This window comes from Poecilia reticulata, chromosome 13 (genome assembly GCF_904066995.2).
Source record: "Poecilia reticulata chromosome 13, P_reticulata-male-v2, whole genome shotgun sequence".
NCBI lineage: Eukaryota > Metazoa > Chordata > Actinopteri > Cyprinodontiformes > Poeciliidae > Poecilia > Poecilia reticulata.
Window position 1 is genome coordinate 26,469,246 of NC_088842.1, and position 20,486 is coordinate 26,489,731.

At 37.5% G+C, this 20,486-nt stretch overlaps 1 protein-coding gene across 4 annotated transcripts in view; it reads left to right on the top strand.

Moving 5' to 3' along the window:
- nbeab (neurobeachin b) overlaps positions 1-20,486 on the top strand; it is a 220,153-nt gene that overhangs the window by 41,026 nt on the left and 158,641 nt on the right. For all 4 annotated transcript variants that reach the window (XM_081614411.1, XM_008426293.3, XM_008426301.3 and 1 more), the window contains exons 2-8: positions 5,752-5,983; positions 9,595-9,695; positions 9,824-9,919; positions 10,675-10,796; positions 12,395-12,521; positions 14,219-14,338; positions 15,416-15,562. In XM_081614411.1, the coding sequence (XP_081470537.1) occupies positions 5,752-5,983; positions 9,595-9,695; positions 9,824-9,919; positions 10,675-10,796; positions 12,395-12,521; positions 14,219-14,338; positions 15,416-15,562 (945 nt within the window). The remainder of the gene's footprint in view (positions 1-5,751; positions 5,984-9,594; positions 9,696-9,823; positions 9,920-10,674; positions 10,797-12,394; positions 12,522-14,218; positions 14,339-15,415; positions 15,563-20,486) is intronic.

The following is a 20,486-nucleotide window of genomic DNA, read 5'->3' on the forward strand; positions in this document are numbered from 1 at the left end:
GAACCAGCACTGTGGTTCTCCCACAGTCGGTATTTATATGGATATCATTGAACACTTTTACAAGGGCCGTCTCCGTGCTGTGGTGAGCACGAAAACCAGACTGGAAGGAGTCAAAGCGATTGATTATTGTTAGGAAGTTATTCAATTGTTTAAAAACTGCTCTTTCAATAATTTTGCTGATTAATGGGAGGTTTCACTGTGGTGATGGTTTTCTTGGGTGAGATGAATTGGTTTGGTACAGACATATACCACTAAGTCTTGGCCAAAATCAAAAAGTTAAAAGTTCAATTTTGGTCTCATCCAACCAAAGCACCTTCCTCCATATTTGGGGAATGTTTCACATTCCTTTGGAAAACTCCATATGAGCCTTCCTTGTCATTGTTTTCATAAGGCCAAGCTCTATTGTTTGGACATATATTCTGGTCTGCTTGAGAACTCTGCAGCTCCTGCAGGGTTAGCTTTGGTCTCTGCTTTGCATCTCTGATTAACGCCTTCCTTTCCCATCAGAGAGTTTTGGTGCGCAGTCTTCTCTAGCCGGGTTTGTAGTGGTACCATGTTGTTTCTATTTGCTCCAGCAAATCATCAAATATTTACATATATATATATTTTCTAACAAAATGCTGATTTGCAGTTTTGAACAACTTTGTCTGGAGGTCCCCTCAGTCTTTGTGGTGGTATTTGGAAGCTCATAGAGTCTGCAACACCACCACTAACCAGAGAAGTTGTGTATATGCTGACAGATCTGGCAGGTGGATGTAATTTCACTAAGCATGTGAGTTCAAACGGTATTAAGTTACATCAGATGTTTTTAGAAGCTTCATAGCAGGGAGGCTCTTTATATGCAGTATATACACATGCCAATTTTCAGTTTTTTATTGAAATGGTTTTTTTTTTTTTGTTTTGTTTTACTTCGCCAGCTTAAGATATATTGTCCCGATGCATTATATACAATTTAGATGTTTAAAAAATAGATTGTAATGTAACAAAATACAAAAAATGGCACTGTCTTTAACATCAAAAGGTAATATCATGTTGGTCTTTAAAAGGTCTCTGAACCAGTTGCTAGGCATTCATTATGTTAGATTCTATATGACCGTATTGTAGAATTAGCTGTAATTGACTTTAACCCCCATAAGTGCAGCACATTTTCTGCTTCTGTTTAGCAGACCACGTGAATCAGACACTCTGAGTTTAAATAGACATCTTCCCAAAGAGTTTTCCTCCTATTGAGATTTGTTTGTCCTTTTTCTAATGTTTATACAACATATTCAGAATTGTAAATATAATATAACATATTCATTCTCATTCAGTTTAGATGCCACTGTAGCCCTCCTCTTGAAAACAAAAGTCCAGTTTATGGGGCTGGTCACCATGCCAACGGCAGGACTTCAGCCCTGGCTTAATCAGAAGCGGTTGATTGTTGGGGGATTTTTGACTGCTCTTAATTCACTATCCCATGGCAATAACACATAATTGTGCTCTTTCTTGGGGGGGGAATAAACAAACTTAATTGAGACTTAATAACCTTGCTCTAGTAAAATGGTATTGACTGAGATGAATAATAGGCTCTGACAAAATTTAAATATGTTTCAGTGAAGGATTCTTTTTATCTTAGCTACTCATGAAGATGGATATCTGCTTTCTTAAAACCCAAAGTGCAAACTTTATATTTAAGAGAGAGAGAAAGAGAGAGAGTTTCATACCTCAAAGCCTTTGTTCATCTGAAAAATCTGAAAATCACATTTAAGCCTGTATTCTGGGGTATAAGTGCTCTGATGGAACATTATGCCACTTTGGTGCCATGGAAATAGAAAGAAGTTTGTCTATTAAGAAGTTATAAAAGTTTTGTTTCTGACACTTAGAGGGAGCCGTTAAGTAAATTGTCATTTTAGCATAAGCAAAACTTTCTGTAGCATTTTAATAGTGTGAAGCTTTTCAGGGGTTTTCTTTAGCCTTTTTGTAAATACTGGGAAATGTTTTATCATGTTTAACATAACTGTGAGAAATCAAAGATCGCTGGTCATTATCTGACCTCTGGGTTTTGTAGATTTGTTCTACTGACACCAACTTCAGCCCATTTTCAGAAAATGAGGAATGGTAATTAATATTCAAATATTTTTTTTCAAGCTCTGGCTATGAGTGGTCATTAATTGTCTATACTAGGTGCAGAGGTGTGTGAGACGTTACTCACTCACTGTTTGCCTAATTTTGCTTTAGGGCTTCTTTTGTAATTGTAATTACAAATAAGCTGCTGCCGGCCACACCCTCACAACTCAGCATTTTATGCACATGCAAACGGCTGCAAATAGATGGGTAATTGTACAGTGGTACATCTTTGACTCAGAGTCAGACTCAGAATCAGAAAAAAATTGCATCTCCTCCACAGTCATTAAAGTTGCAGTAAGTGGTTTCTGAAAAAGTCAATGACAAAACACTTGCTTATTCTAGCAGCCATTGCACAGTGCATACAGTGGTAAAACTGTGACAGGTTGTGCTTGGTTGAGGTTGCTAGGGTAAGGAGGCGGTGCCCACTGATGGTGACTTAATAATGGGGAGATTTTTGTGATGGCTAGTTTTCCAGACACCAAAAAATATTATTTCCAGTAAATGGATGTGAGTTTTTTTTAAGCATTTGTATTGTTTCTTGAAGCAGTAGAGGCCCAAGCATTTGTATTGTTTCTTGAAGCAGTAGAGGCCCAAGCAGTTGTATTGTTTCTTGAAGCAGTAGAGGCCCAAGTGAAAATACAAAAATATGCAAAAGGAATTTTGCATAATAAGTCCTCTTTAACAGCCTCTTTCCCTGAAACTATAGGGCCAAACATTAGTTAGTTTTCCTCCTGAAAGAAAAAAAACAGCTCCACATCATAATTCTCCTTTGTCCATTGTTGCACTTGACACAATGGAGTCGGAAAAGAGCTGTTGTCCTGACAACTGCCAGACCCAGAGTCTGATAAAAACCCAGAGGTGGATAAGAACACCTCTCCACTGCTATAGAATCCAGCAGCGGCATGCTTTATACCACTGATGCTTTGGATTGCACTTGGTGATGTAAGATTTGGCAAAGCACGTTCCCAAATCTACCTCTGTCATGGCAGCCTGAATGAACTGCTTACATGCATATGTAGGGTATACAGTTTTCCTTTTAAATGGCTTACTGTACCTGTTTTGTATCTTTCTCAGACTGCATTTTTAGACTCCTCGCTGGTACTGAAAATAACATGCTAAATCGTGTTGGGGTTTGTACACCCCTTTAACACGTACGTATGATTTTTTACTGATCTGAAAAAGATTTAATTAGTGCATTTGCAAAAAGCTGGTCACAGCCTGGTCAGGGTAGAGAAAAATGTCATCTATGAATTTTTCAGCTTATGCCCAGTCATGAATTACGTGCATCTTTTCTTAATATAGAAAAGATAGACTTTTTGATTTGTATAGCACATTTCAGATGTGATAACCAAAATAAATAAATAACCCAAAAAATAGACTTTTCTTCATAGAGCAGTTGTAACAAATTTGAGGAAACTTTTCTAAATTCATTATCCAGTTCAAATATGCTTTTTTTGGATTCTTAACTTGGCTTTACAACTTAATACAGCATTGTTTATCACTTGTGACTGCATGTTTTCCTGATCATATTCAAGAAACCATGCAGAAAGGCTGCCCAGCAACTTACTAGTACCACCTCTGATTTTAAAATGCAGTGGGTCTCTGTTTGAAGCTCATCAGATCAAGACTGACATTTTATGACATTTTCTTAGCAAAAAAAAAAAAAAAGTCAACTAAGGCACCAAAAAAAGGAAAAAAATGAAGCATTGATTACAAATTAAATGTGCTTGTAACAGTAAAATGAATCCCACCGTATTTCGCGCAGCAGAGCACCTTTAGTTTAATGAACAATGAACACAAACACAAGAAAAATAAAACCCTATTAGAATACCTAAAGCTTGATTCATGAATCGATGTTCAATCAATGCAGAGAGTACACTGTGAGGCAAGCTTTTCTTTGTATTAATACTTTTGTGTGCTGCATACTTTCACCTCCAATTAGACCACCACAATGCTGCTTTACAGAAAGCCTTCTGTAGCATTGAGTCACTATGTGCTTCAAACAATGCAATTTAAAAGCCGAGGTAAATGGATGCAACTCAAGGCCTGCACATGTGGAGCTATAAATGTTCCACAGAAGCTGTTTTTTTCTGAAAATGTTGTGAAGATGCTCGAAGGCGTAGTTATTAATCAACACTGGGTTCACTGATTGTAGAGATAATTGGAAATATTAAATGATAGAGATGCAGTATGCACATATATAATTTAATTAATTGCTCAAATTAGTTTATTTTCTCACACTAACATTCTTTTAGAACAAAACTCCAATTTTAACAAAGCAAACCCAGTGGTGCAATCAGTGGTGGCATGCTGTAGCTTCAATGTCAAAGAGACTCAAATGCACACATTTCTACTTCTCTGAAGGTTCAGGTCAAGTTCATCACTACACCCAGATTTGAGGTCTGACCAGCAAAAGCTGATGCTGTGTGCTGGCTCTTGATCATTCCTCTTTTGGTCCAAAAGTAATAATTTTAGTTTCGTTTCTATTCAGCTGAAGAAAGTTACAACACATCCATGCATTGATTTGCTCCATACATCTGGTAAATCCCTCAATGGGTTTATAGCTACCTGGTGACATTGTAATGTAGAGCTGTGCATCATCTGGAAAATAAATGATGCTCCCACATTGACTGCTTTGCAAATGGAAACCAGTGGTGTGCCAAGAATTGTATTTTAGCTTTCTTTTGAAGATTTTAGAAAAGAAAAATCTGTTTATTTAAAGTATTTGCCATTAAAATTTTTGTTACTGCTGTTGTCAGTATCAGCATCAGAAGTACATTGATCTTTATGGCAAACAGTCCTACTAGATGACATTGAAAAATTGAAAGATGACTTGTAATAACAGCTGCAGATTTAGGAGCAGAAGAGACGATGAACGAAATTAAGGGCTTGACTATCTCCACTCTACGGCATCAACATAAAGATCTCATGACAAAGTTGAAGCAAAGCACAGTTTTTCCTGCAGTGGACTAGTCTCCTCTGAGTATTTCTCTCTGCTCTTTGCTTTCACCTTACTACCTGTCAGTCACAGTAATGTGCAGTGGGTGCAGTGGTTCCAGGGCCATTTGCTGCCTCTTTGCTTTGATGCCCACCAGCGAGTTGTTTTCGGTGTGCTTTCATGTACACAGTGCACTTCTTTAGAGAGCTAATTTCATGCTTTTTGGTCTTGAAGAAGAGCACTATTGATTGTTGTTTTCTACTTTCTTTAAAGTGATTTTCATTTGTAATTTAAATTGGTGGTAGTGGTGGTGGTGGGGGAGCAGAAGAAATAATGTGTCTATTTCCCGCCTTTTCATTAAAAACCAGACAGTTTTATTGTCATGGATGCTTAAATTCTCATTATAATCAGTGTGTAGGAAGATAAACCTCACTTGCATCTGTTGAGAGCTATTTACCATCAGAGCAGTGATCTGAAACATGCTAGGCAGAAGTATGCCATTAGTTAATTGTATTCCGTTAGGAAGATCCAGGTCAAGATGGCTTATAGCTGGATCAAACAAAATATATCTTAAGTTCATTACAATTCAAATTGCATTCATGCCGAGCATTACATAAGCGTGACAGAATATAAATCAAAAACCTGCTTGTGGCTTCTATAATAAAAATGCTTTCTACTGGGACATTTTCTGTTTCTCTCTCTTGTAGCTGGTGGGGGGAGAGTTTGACCTGGAGACAAACTTCATTATTCAGGATGCTGAGAGCATCGGCTGCATGGTGGAGCTGCTGGAACACTGCGATGTCACCTGCCAGGCTGAGATCTGGAGCATGTTCACTGCCATTCTTCGAAAAAGTGTTCGAAATCTGCAGACGAGCACTGAAGTGGGGCTCATCCAACAGGTGCTGCTCAAAATGAGCTCAGTGGATGACATGATTGCAGGTACGTTGATGATATGAGTAGACATATAATTTGAGCTCTGCTGTTTTAAATGTAAATTTTGAGCAGATTGTCATTTTAATGCCTGGTTACTATACGAGTTAAGCTCTCTTCACTCAGTCGGCAAAATCATTTGCAAGTTGATCTTTTTTTTTTTTTTTTTTTCAAAATGCAAATAATGTGGCCGCATAGAATTTGATGGAAAATCTGATTTCCATCTACATTGTTGTTTATTGTTCAGGAATGAGGGAGATTTGGTCTGATGTTTTCTTTAAATTACAATAAAGTAAATATGTAAAAGAATACAGCAGTGTAACCTTTAGAGGCTGAGCAACTGAAGCAGTGGAATAAAGGTAAACTAGAAAAATGTGTTACTGGAGGAACTTTTTGGTTCAATTTACATAATTTATTTTTAATCAGTATCTTAATCACTTACTTCATTTTAGACATCAATTAGGGATCACAAGTGGTTCTTGGGGGACAGGTCTTCAGCACTTATCCACCGCGTTAAAACGAGTGAGAGCATTGAATACCACTGACAGGTTGCCACTTAAATTTAGATCCTTATTTGAGAAACTGTCCTCGTCTTGTTGATGTTTATACAGAGGCTTCCTAAAAAAGAGAGAAAAAAAAGTGTTGAACTGAGGGACTACAAGACTTCTGGACTCCAAGTCCAAATCCTAACAAAGCTGACTTATTTATTCACAGCCCTGCCAGCATCCTCAGAACATTAATAGGAAAATCTGATTTGGCTAAATTAAACAGTAACAGGTTCCACTGCCCGTCTTTTGCAGCTGCCACTGATCTGTTCATGTTAAAACGGCCATCTCCAATTATTTTTCTGAGGAATTCATCTCAGATACACAATTTGGTGTGCGTCTCCTTATCGACAAAGATTTGCCTTATTTGTACTCTGGAATTGCTAAAAGAGGAAGACATACAACATTTCAGTTGTGATGAAAATACCAGTTTTTTAGCCTGAATGAGAGCACATTTTCAGCAAGGGTGATGGCAAAATACGCTTTAGATTTTCAAAAGACATGTTAATGCTGTCAGAATTTCAGATTACTCTCTCATTCGGTGCTTCGTTCACGTAGGAGTTTCAGCTTGTTGTCAAAATAAAAACAAGCCTGTAAGAGCTGCTAGTTTATGACATCTGGTCCCTTGATGGGTACAAATGATCAAGGTGGCTGTTCATTTTTAAGAAAAATATAACAATTGGACACATGCAGACATGACAAGTCAGTCAGGATAGGGATGTCTTAGCATTTGCACAAATAATGTACTCAAAAACTTCAATGCAGGCAGATAAGGTTTGCTTTTCTTGACAATGGAAAAATAAAGCTTGGATTTATGGAGTAAGTTTTCATGATCTTGGAAAAAGAAATATTTTACTCGCATGAAAGGCTTTTTGTGTGTCTTTTTTATTGACCCTGCCTGACTCCTGTCCTCAGTGCACTCAGTCATTTACCTCCAGAGCAATGAATCTCACAATTGAGTTGTTTCCAATGGTCATCTTTGAGATGTTTCTACTGGCTAAATCGAGTCCACCTGTTTTAAATTTAGTTGATTGGACTCAATTTGAAAGGACACACACCTGTCTATATACAATTGACAGTACAGGTCAGAGGTCATTCACCAAGCAAGAAATCAAAGGAATTGTCTGTAGACCTCAGAGACTGTCTTGAGGTAGAAATATTTCTGCTGCTTCAAATGTCCCAGTGAGGTCAGTGGCCTCTATCATTGGTAAATAAATAACGTTTGGAAGTAGCTAGACTCTTCATAGACCGGGCCAGCCGTCTAAATGGATCAACCAGGGAGGAGGGCTTTAGTCATGCGGGTGACCAAGAACTCTCTGGTTTGAATTCCAGGCGTCATGTTTGGAAGAAACGAGATACGGCTCATCACCAGGTCAAGACTATCCCTGAGGTGAAACATGGTAGTGGCAGCATCATGGTTAGTTGATGTCATGCAGCAGCAGGAACTGGCAGACTAGTCAGGATAAAGGGAAAGATGAACGCTGCTATGTGCAGGATAAAAAGCTGCTCCAGACCACTCCTGACCTCAGGATGGGGCGACAGTTCAGCAGAAAAATGACCCAAAGTCCATGGCCAAGATCTCAATGGAGTGGCTTCAGAACCACTCTGTAGATGTCCTGGAGTGACCAAGCAAGAGTCCAGACTTGAATCTGATTGAACATCTCTGGAGAGAACTGAAAATGACGCTGCACAGACATCTCATCCAACTTTATGAAGCTGAAGAAGCACTGCAAAAATATACATGCTATTCAAAAAGACGATGCAGTAATTGCTGCCAAATGTGGAGCAACAGGTGATTTATTGGTTTTCTGTTTATAATTTCAAAAGTTTCCCCCCAAATTGTCCACATCGTCATAATGGGGTATTTGTGAGTAGAAGAGACTAATTTAATACAATTGGGAATAAGACTGTATGTAATGATCAGAACTGAGGACCCAAAATTTCAGTCAGACAAGATGTAAAAATCAGAAAATTCTTTATTGAAGACCAGGGTAAGGAGAGGCAAGCACGAGCAAGGAACAGGAACCTCTGAGGACAGAGAAACGGGTTAGGGATGGTTCTAGGGAGGGGAGGCCAAAGGTAAAAAATAGAAAGAGGATCACTAACCTTCCTTGTGTAGTGGGGAAAGAGAGGTCCAGGTAATACAGTGGTAGCGGCCCGTAGCACACCCAGGGATGGACAGAGCTTGGAGGGCAAGGGATGGGGGGCAGACAGATCAAGGCAACAACTCTCAGAGGGTCAGACGAGGAGCAGTGGTCAGGGTGCGGAAAAAGGGTCAGACACTTGCAGGTAATATCAGGCAGACTGAATCCAAGGGCAAGGCAGGAGGCAGAAGTCAAAAGACAGAAACGGGGTCGAGACCAGAAGACCGAGGCCAGTGGAGGATCTGACGTGGGCAAGGCAAGGCAGGAAAATCCAAGGGACAAAAAAGAGTTCGAGGTCGTGGTCAGGTCAGGAAGGAATGCTGGATGTCTACTCACTCTAAGGCTTTCAAAAATCTGGCACTGTCTGCCTGCCGAGAGCTGAATATAACAGTTTGTGAGCAGGTGGAGGACATGAGCCTGACTGTGCTCCAGCAGCAGCATGCAGGTGAGCCAGATGAGCTTGATGAGAGGAGTAATGAGGAGAAGAGCATAGCAGGCAGACAGGCCAGAAACATGACACTGTAAGGTATCAAAAAATGTGGAAAAAGGGAAGAGCTGTGAATACTTTCTTGATCCTCTGTGAAATAAATGGAAATTGCTTCTTTTGTGTTAGCTGAAATGTGTTTAAGATCTGAAATAAAACTAGACTTCCTCTGCAATGTTACTTTAACTTTTAATTAGGGAGTTTATCACATTGATACAGGCACTGTGTGTGATTTTTCCTGATAGGTATTGTGTTTTATGTAATTTAATTTCACCGACAAAGTCCAACAGCAAATTAAAGAGGAGCCATGTCTCAGGATGAGCAGCATTAGCACATCCCCTGGAGGATCCCCTGTCCAACGTGGATTAGTTGTATCTTTAAAATTCAACTGCATTTTTGATGATTTTTCCTTTTGTTTGTGTGTCTGCTTGCATTGTCTTTTGCAAGACTTACTGGTGGATATGCTGGGTGTATTGGCCAGCTACAGCATCACAGTGAAGGAGCTGAAGATGCTCTTCAGCATGCTCCGAGGAGAAGGTGGCCTTTGGGTAAGTGACATGGCAACTGAAGGGCTTGATGAATCTGCCTTGTTTTGTCGGGGCTAGTTAAATTTCCAGTCGCCTGGTATAATCTGTTACAATAAAAGTTGTAATTCTCTCTTTTGACACCCGTACAGCCAAAGCATGCAATCAAAATGCTGTCGGTGTTAAATCAGATGCCGCAGAGACATGGCCCGGACATCTTCTTCAACTTTCCTGGCCGCAGCGCAGCAGTAAGCATCATCATTATATGATTTCATTGCATGTTGTCTTTTGAAAAATGTTCGTTAAAAGTATTTTAGCAATGTAGGGTGTGGAGAAATATTATTGTGCCTCAATGATAAGAAGCTAAATATGGCAGCAGTGGAACCATCAGTTAAACTGTGAGAACGTTGAATATTAGCTATTTTATTTCTCTTGCTTTGTGCGTTTGTGTTTGACCTAAAGAAATAAGCAGATAAAATATTAAGAATCTGTTTTATGACGCTCTTGAAAATCTTAAAGATTAGCGGCAAAGTTTGTTTTAGTCATGCTCCAGTGCTGCAGTTATTTTAACAGACTAAAACTTGGCTGCAGTATTCATTTATATAATTTCCCTTTGGGATTAATGTTTTGCAATTGAATTTGAATTGCATTAAACATCTGGATGATTTGATTAAATTTTCTCTACAGTTCTGGTGAGGTCATTTTGTATTTTTTAAATTGAGAAGTTATTTTCCTGAAAAGAAAAAAATTACTTGAACAATGTGTTCTTACCATTATACCATAAAAAATTTTTTTTTTTTTACACCTGGATTTGACATTTGACAGTTCGCTTTATTGTAAAGCGCCTCAGTACTTTTGTACTGCAGAGGCTTATTTATATTGACCCAAGAGTGCTACTGTTGCAAAATATATATTCTGAATAGCTTGGTATGGAGGAACACCAAATCACTTTAAATAGCTTTCCTGGCTACTTCATGGTGTTTTTTTATCATGTTTCTTCTAGGCAATTGCTTTACCTCCCATTGCTAAGTGGCCTTATCAGAGCGGGTTTACATTCAACACTTGGTTCAGAATGGATCCTCTGAATAATATCAATGTAGACAAGGACAAACCATATCTCTACTGGTAAGAGCACACTTGTGCTTTTTTATTTCACCTTAATAGTTTTGCCGTTGCAGAGGCTTATGAAGCTAACAGCAGCTTTATTGACAAAGCCTTATTCTGTCTGATGCTTTGTGACTAACACTGATTGTCTAATCTAACCAGTTTATGACTGAATATTGTATTCCAAGATTAAAATAGTTCTCAACGTTATTTGTCACTTGTGCAACGTCTTTATAATGTCTTTAGGAAAACGGCCTTGTTTTTCCCAGATAATGCCACACATTCTGATGTAGAAATGTAGCACTGCAGCTGGATTACTGAGGGCTTAGACACTGCGGAGGTAATCATTTAGATGTGAATAATTGCCACAAAGCTCTCGCATACCAGCTTCTGCTGAAGATTTAGGTAATTATTGTAAAAATCAATGATCCAAAATTGCTGCACTGTCTGGCTCTTTCTCTTTGTTTGTAGAAGAGCCTTTCATTAAAGTCAAAGAGTGTAATTTATGATGGCGAGTAAGAGAATCGGAATGGACGGAAAAGGTGGAAAGATTCAACTGTCTGACAGCGAAGACTGATTAGGCAGAGATAATCGTCACTTCGGTCCTTATCACCTCTTGGCTGTCGTCGGCGATTGGGGATCTAAGTGTTTTACCGAAATAAACTCTTCGCCTTAGTAGATCTCTGTTTCTCTGATGTGGCAAATCCAAAAGGGAAGAAGACATGGAGCATTGCACTAGCAAAGGTTTTCATATGTGCCTCCTATTCTACACTGACGGTCACAAAAGAGTTAGATCTGCCAAGCTAATCCTGTTTATGCATTGCTCTGAGTGCCTCGCAGCTCAGCAGCAGGCTTGTAAATAACCAAAAAAAATAATTGCATCTTTAGAGGCGGACCGAGCTTCTCCAGCAGAGTTTCCAAGCTCTGTGACAGAAAGGTGTGGAGATCCATATGTCTTTATGTACGAAACACAGCTGTGGTTGGATGCCTTTGAGGATGGGTCTCTTTGTTTTTCGATCTTTACAGTGGGTATTTGAGCCGAGAGTAACAGCTTTAGGCCTTAAGACTATAAAAGTAAATTTAGCACGTGTCAGCTGAATAAAAGATGTGCAAAAGGAATCTGTTTGCATCTGCACAGAGTGGCCTGTGCACTTTGTTTTTATATGCAGTTTGCACTTCCAGTCAAATGATCTGGTGATGTTTGATTGAAAAGATCAGGCAAAATATTACTACAACCATAATTATCATCACATAATTCAGATGCATGCAAGATGTACCTTCTGGAAGGGACACGCTGTCACATTTAAAAATAATTCTAATATGATTTGAGCAGAAAACCCCAAAAAGCCCTCAGAAATTCTTAGAAATTTTTCCCCTTTAAAACGGTTCTAATACCAGATTTCAATTATTGTTTGCTGTGTGCTTGATTTCAAATAGAGAACAGTCTACTAAGTCTCAAAACGTAACTGTGCGCTATATTGTACATTTTTGCCAAAAAAGAACACAGTGAATGACAAAAGGTGTAATTTTGTCTAAGCTTCCTCTTAGATTTCAGATGGTTTAAATTGGCTTAATATTCTTTTTGAGCATAAAATAAGTTTTGAAATGTTTTCTTGCAGCTTTCGCACCAGCAAAGGCATTGGCTATTCTGCACATTTTGTCGGGAATTGTTTGATTGTCACATCGCTGAAGTCTAAAGGGAAAGGCTTCCAGCACTGTGTGAAGTATGACTTCCAGCCCAGGAAGGTACGTTTGTTTCTATGCTTATTTGAGTAGTAACTTTGAAATAAATACGTTCTTTATTGCAGTAGCATAGTTTCACAGTGAAAAATTAAAAAAAGAAACCAACCTTTAATTTGTGTGCATTTATTCTCTAGAGAATAATAAACACTGTTTTCAACTAAAAATTGCTACCAGAGTTATTGACATTTAAGCTTTTCAACACATGCAACAATAGCAGTTTTTAATTTATGCTTTATTTCTTGAATCTGTTTCTGGACTCTTCTAATTTCTTTGGGGAAATAATTTGGGGACTTCAATTAAAATTTTAAATAGGTATAAAAGAAAAGGGAAAGAAAAACCTCCTCAGCATTTTAAGCATATTTTGCTGGTTGTTTTAACCCAGCGGTTTTTGCTACATTTATTATCACTTTTCCTAAATCTATTTTTTTTTTTTTTAATTAGTACCAGTTTAATTATCACCTGAATTGTTTAAAACTCAGGAGTCTTACACATGCAAATGTGGATTAGACATTCAAACCTAATTTATTGTGGTGTGTTTCGGTGGTGTAGCCGTCCCTGTGGAGCAGAAAAACTCACCTGACACATGTGAAACAATTAGAGGCTTCACATAACACTCGAGGAAAGCCATTTGTCTCATACCAGGAGTCAGTGCAGATATTGTATTGTTGAAGCTGTTCAAAGATAAAGTGCATTAATTAACTTTTTAATTGATTTTTGGGTTCAGACATTAGTGAATAAGTGCGTTTCTGAATGATGTCCAGACAACCTTCACTTTTCTGCTCAACCATGAATCTTCTTTAACACAATTTTACCTTTATACAAAGACGGCTCCTTTCTTCAGTCGAACCAATAAATAATTGACTTGAGTTGGTTTTACCATCTGTTCACTTCTAATGCAGTAAGTAAGTACAGTTTAGGTTTCCTGCGGAAGTAGTCCAAAGAAAGGCTTGTAGAGTGAAGAAGCAAACAGCCCCTAAGTATTAAAATACAAATTTTCAAAATCAGTATCTACTGAATTTTGTTTTCATTCACACTTAAATTGTGAAGTTCATATATTTATTTTATCTTTATTGTTTTTTCAAAACACATACATATTCTTCACATTGTGAGCTTATGAGATTATTTATGTTTTTCTGTTTTCTTTTTTTTAATTTTATTGGAGCTGTGTGGTATGTGGTGAAGAAGACAACATATTGTTGAACATTGCAATTACAATTTTCAAAATTGAAATGTGTTATTAATTCATTGTTCTCACTTTTCCTCTTGTTTTTCCTTCAGAACAAATTTCTCGCCACTTAAAATTCAAACATTTCTCATCTGAAATCTTCAGCATGTTTTTTGTCGTGATGTCAGTGAAAGTCCATTCAAATGGCCATTTGCATTCAGAGCATTAACAAACATCCCCTGACATCCAAACAGTCTTTTGTAATTGCAATATTCTGCATGCTGACATTTCCCCGATGACAGCAATTTAAAATACGGCAGAGCTCTATACAAAGCTAAAATAATGGCTTAAGCCTAAAGAAATCAAGGTTCAGAGTCACCCTGTTGTTTCTTTCCTAAAGATGGAGTCTCAGGATCCCTCTCCACTGTATTATTTCAATTGTGCAAAGGAAAAATGAGAACGGTTGATGTGTTTTTTGAAAATGAACACCTCTGGAGCTCATTTCCTTTCTATCTGACTCACTCTTCACCTCCAGTGGTATATGATCAGCATAGTTCACATCTACAGCCGCTGGAGGAACAGTGAAATCAGATGCTACGTAAACGGACAGCTCGTTTCTTATGGCGACATGGCGTGGCACGTCAACACAAATGATGTAAGTGCTCCTTACTTGTAGCACATTTTAACACATAGTTGACAGGGACTTACACATTGACACTTTGCATTTCCAGTCATTCTCATTATGAAAAGCTCATTTTCACTCCTTTAGCAATATGACATGGTCTACTTTCCATTCAGTCATCATACAATTAGGCAGATTTTAATGTTGAAGATGGATTTTTAAACACAAAGGCCCCAAAGAACCTACAGTAAGACTGGTTTAAAAATGTATTACTTTTTTGCAAAAGAAGGAATGAAGTGTTTTTTGGGTTGTTTTTTTTTTAATGTGCGTTTTAAACTATCTGTATGCATTCACACTTTTCAGTTCAGGAAATAGTCTGCTCCGCTTATTGCAGATCTCTGTTGTTTTGTGGTGAAGATATTTTTCATTTGAGTGGAAAAAATCAATGAGTCATAATTATTCCATGCAGCACGATATTTTTAATGTGCTGGTAACAGAGAATAAAGCTATTTAAACTGAGAAATGAAGGGCTAAATTCAGGATTTTCCTTTCTAATCTTTTACACTTTTCTAGACATTTTACTATTTATACCATGTGTACTAGTATTTAAGGATTTGTATAGTCCACAAATCTGAAATTGACTTCTGAATATGCTGATTCATGAAGAGCTTTTTGACATTTGGACTAATTTGGATCTCCTGTATTTCTACATGTGTTCCACTTCTACTTTTTAAATGCAGTCTTTGTACTTGTTTCTAAGTATAATTTGTGTTACCTTTCATTTATTTCTGCAGAAAGGAAAAAAACTAGTTTCAGTGGTTTCATTTTGATGGAATGTTGTAAGCTTTGCTGGTTACACATTTTAAGAAGAAACTAAGGAAATTGGCTATAGTAAAGACATAAATCCTAATTGTAAAATAGTCCACATATTTTGCACTTTGCTGTAATCATTAATGCGGCTGTGGTTTTTTTTTTCCCCTGTGATTCTGTCTATTCTGAAGGTGCATTTTTCTAATTTACAGACTAAATTGCTACAAGTTTCTTTCTTTATGTAATAATCTATTTGAAAATGTTCCTAACTGCCCTTTCCTTTACGTTCCCTTCTTTCAGAGCTATGATAAGTGCTTCCTGGGGTCTTCAGAAACAGCCGATGCAAACAGAGTGTTCTGTGGGCAGCTAGGAGCTGTCTACGTATTCAGTGAAGCTCTCAATCCGGCACAGATTTTTGCAATTCATCAGCTGGGACCAGGCTATAAGGTATGTGCTTGTGGGTGACTAAATTAGATTACATATAAGCAGTCTGAATCATCCATCCATTTGTGTAATCAATGAGAAGCGCTGCCCCGTAGTTCCTTGCTTTATGTCCTGCTTTTCCTGCCAGATAAACGGCTGCATAAATTACCTATTCCTTGGGAATAATAGCGCGACACGCTGGGGGAAAGCTGCAGGAACTCGGTAAAGCGACTGAGTCCTGAGCCAACTTATATCAGCTGCAGCAATGCTGCCTAAAAAGCATCAAATCATTAATGTGAATAGAGAAACTTTGACTTGCCGTAAAAGGAGCTGCAAATGTTTTTTACACCATGACAGTTTTAGCTCGTTTAATATGAGGAGTAATTCAATGTTGTTTTATTTGTTTTTAAATGTCTGCCAAGATTGTTCAGTTTACGTCTTCTCTTTACACTCTCATTTTTATCCCTGATATTTGGAGAATTGAGCTTCTTTAAACTCAACACTTGCACTCTGTCATAAAAAGTCAATAAAAGGCACTGCAAAACCGTCTCCAAACATAATGTCTCACACAGTTTATATCAGAGGGGATTTTTTTTGGACGCTGAAATTTCTGTCTTGTTACAAAAGCAAAAGCAATGTTCTTTAATTCAATCTAAAGCTTTAAAAATAGATTATAGGTATGTAGGCATTCCTTTCATTAATGGGATCATCTTTTTTCACTAGTCTATTTAAAACTGCTTCTTGAAAGAAGAAACTGCACTACATTTTCCTTTTGTGTTGTTAATGTCAAAATGTCACATTTATTTGTTAAATCAATACAATGTTTGCACAGATGACTTAAATGTGAATCTTTTGATGGAAAAAATCAGGCCGTTCCTCAAAATGTTTGTCTATTAAGAGTTGAGTTGGTGAAATCTAGTTTCAGAGATATATAGTTTTCTTTTCTTTTTTTCAAAAATTTGACTTTCAGCCAAATAATGTAAAACCAAGCAGTGTTTGAACTACACACTAATACTAGAGAGAAAATGAGGCAATTGTTCAAAATTCTTAAGTGGTGACCGGGGTCCATAAAGAAAATTACCTGTAAGTGATGGAGCTCTGATAAGTAATGGAGAATATAATAAATCTACCCTAGTGGGTTGCTATAATTAGGAAGTTGTCCAGCTGTCAGGAATCCTTCCTGTTTTAATTAAGAGCTGCAGGGATATGCGTTAATGCAGGAGATTACAGCACACATTTACTGCTGTACATCGACAGTTTGGCTCAGTCTTTGGAAAGAAATCTCTACACTGATGTGGGAGTATTTTTTATTTTATTTTTTTAATCTCTGCTTACCTCATCTGTGTTTGATCTTTGACAAGCTTTTCCTCGCTCATACAATGCTTTGAATGCAACTGTAACTTCTCTAGCTTTTCAGAACATATAGATTATTGCTTCAGTGGGTCAACATTTTCTTGCATTTTATGATTTGTGGCCATGAAGCTCAAAAAAGCTGTCTACAAAATAATCTACAAGTTCTCTTTAAAATCCCGCTTACTAGATTTGATTTTGACCTGGAAAACTTCTGCGCATTTCATTATGAGCATATTTACGGCTGTGTTTTTTCATTTGTTCCAAGGATGTAGAACAACCTTAGAAATGTACTGACGATTTAAAGAGAAAATGTTGAAAATATATGTACTAAAATTGACAGAAGCATGCTCGAAAATATTCCTTACAATATGTTGCTGCAGTTTTCTTAGAATGTATTTTCATACCCCAAAGAGTTTGACGCTGCTGATCCAGATGGTACAATAAAAATAAATATCAACACTTTAAAAGACGTCTTTACTTGTAAGTTCTCGATCCATCATAAGTTTCCACTGGCAGATTTACTGCACACTAAGTATTAATCATTGATTGGACTCGTCAAAGCAATTAAGCCATGACTTTGCATGTTTTCAAATGATGCACTCGGTTATTTCTGTCCTTACCCTCTATCTCTGTTGCCATACGTGGGCTACAATAGGCAGATTAGCCCTCTGAATTTGTGCCAGCGCTGCTCTGCAGAATGCACCACAAAGTGCCCTAGAAGAGACCGACTTGCACAGCTCTGTTTCTCCTTTCAGGAAAACGAAATGCAACGTCAGTGTAGGCTACGGATCAGAAGGTGTAATCTATAACCCTAGTGCAGATACAGAACAGCCATGACACCAGAAGTTGAAAACAAAGAATAATCTATACAGAAAAAAAATAAAAATTTTAATAAATCTGATTGACCAGGTTTATTATCCTTTGCAGGAGTTCCTGTTCTGGAAGCTGAATCTTTATTTTTGCTTTAGTTTCTATGTTTACAGTTCAATTTGCTTTTCTGTTAAGTGATTATGATACTGATCTGATGTGTCTCTAATGGTTCTGTGGGAGGCTGAATCTACTTACATCTAAAGAGCCTAAAACACTTTACATCTGCAAGTATTGACCTAGTTTTTTGCTGGTATGGGAGTAATTGTATTGTCTTATTCTTAATTAAGCGAGTTCATTAAGCCACCTACACTGGGACTGGTAATGATGTCTTTTTGAATATACATTGCAGTACTGAAACCATACATTTTTTTAACACTTCCTGTTACACTCGGACCACAGAAAACACTCGAGGTTTTGAACCTTTTCAGTGCTTGTCCTTGCTCAGGGATGGCCTTTTGCTCTTAGAGCAAAAGGGAGAACTGTTCCCTAATTCTTTTATATGACTGGCTGGTCTGTGGAATGATGCTGTCATGGCACAAGGTTTTATAGTCAAAACCCATGCGATCTATATTTTCACACTGCGGCAGTGCCCGCACAGAAGTGGAAGCGCTGGAGCTTGTTATTTTTGGTCACTTGGGTTCCATGAGTAAAAAACTACCCAAGGATGTTAGAGACTACATGATGAGATGCATAATAGCTGCTGTGTGGACTTGATCATAGCAAATGAGGAGAATATGTATATGTACGGGTTTTTTTTTTAGAAACAAAGTAAGAAGTGGTGTAGCAGAAGTTGTAGTTCATCCTTACTGTTTCTGATGTTCTTTACTGGAGAAATATGTGCAGGGCTGTAGTGCTGGGTGACGGCATCCATTGCAACGTTCCTGCAAGTAGATGTTTCACATTAATACACATTTAATGAGCAACAGCTTTGTTTGAAATGGTACAAATAGCAAATAAATCATTTAAAATTCTTTTGCTAGTAACTTAGTTAGCTTTTCTTCCTAAGACTAATTAACTTGTCACTGAGCACAAGTATCAAACGGTTATTTGCATTTCTCGCGATTCATGTTTCATTAAATTGTACGAACGCATAGAACTGTCCAACCATTGTTGAATAGTAGATTCATTTAGCATGCATAAAATGCTAATAATTTAGTTTGTCTCTGAACATGCCCATCAGAATCTCCCGCTGGTTTTCAGATTTGAATCTCGGTCATGCTTAAATTCGGTTTTCAGATCCACACTCCGACTTCAGAGGTAGTAACTAGTCACCGCAATTGTTCTTGGTTAAGTGCCTACTTCTCTCTTATACAGGGTGCTCCCAAAATACGCATAGGTGTTTCTTCTTATTAGCTCGACATAACAGGTCATTAGTTTTTGTGTTTTTTTTTGTATAGTTCATGCCAAATCAAAGTACCACCAGTGGTTAGAATCCTGGGAACATGGACCCCTATTGAAGTTCCAACAGTCTCAGCCAGTAGCCCTCTTTATGTTTTTACTTCAGCTAAAAATAACAGATTTTGATGTATTTTAGGCAGGTGCATGATGCTGTGAGAAGCTTTTTTTTTTTTTTTACAAATCTTCTGGGACCATATGGTTGTTTCCTCGCCGCAGAGCTCTATCTCTCTCTTATCACCACATGCTTGCTGCCCATAATTCCGAGAAAGATGGAAAACATTTCTCGCATTCATTAATAATTCAGCTCTACTGATTAGAGGAATCGATTTAAGTATTAAGCATAGTCCATTCTCACAGCTTTGACAGATTATTTTAGCTCATCTGTCAACAAATAATTGATTGAGTAAATTAAGACTACTCTGTCATTGATAAGCAATTTGTTATGTTAATTATATTAAATCTCCTATTGAACCATTAACTAGTTGGACTCGTGCTTTCATGAGGCGATCAAAGTGTCTTCAGACAGCAGAAGGTAATATGGCAATGGTCAAACCTGAAATATTAAAGAAGGGAAATCCCCCACTTGTACTTTAGAGATAATTAAAAGTGGCATCATAAATTAACAAGAAGTTTGATGGGGCAAAAAAAAAAAAAAATTCTCTAAAAAGGACAAATGACTTGATTTAACTTTTGTAGTTTTTCCCTCTAATTGTCAGGTTGTGAAATGACGGTAATTCAGAACTTAATTGCACACTGCCAGGTTTTATTTGATTGTGTTTTCAATCATATCTGATAACCCTTAATTTACTTCTTTTGCACAAGCACATTTAAACCCATGCACACATGACCCATTCAGTCCTAGCAGGAGAGTGAAAATGCCCACATGTTCAGTTGGTAGCCATTTCAGAGTGAGCACACGAGAACTCACAGTGACAGTGCTTTGTTGGATACAATTCAAGAAATAAGTTTGGCATAAATGGTCTAGTTAAATTAAAACAAGTAAGCAATCATTTAAGATTTCAAAGGAACCTTAATCCATTTGGCCAGGCTGTGTTCCTCCTCATCGTTGCTCTCTGTTGTAGAAGCTGCAGAAAACCAAGTGATGTTGTTCCAGGGAGAAAAAAGGGAAAGAGAGCAACATAAAATATTTAGCAACCTAAAAGAGCAAAAAGTACTTTGTTTTTGTAAAATACATGTTAATGTAATTGGTGTAATGTGTTTTTAGAAGATATACAAGTGAGATTAAATTCAATTTTTTTTTTTTTTGCAAAAGATAATGACATTAAGGTGAAGTCATGAAATGTTGTACCTTACACAGTTTCTTTAC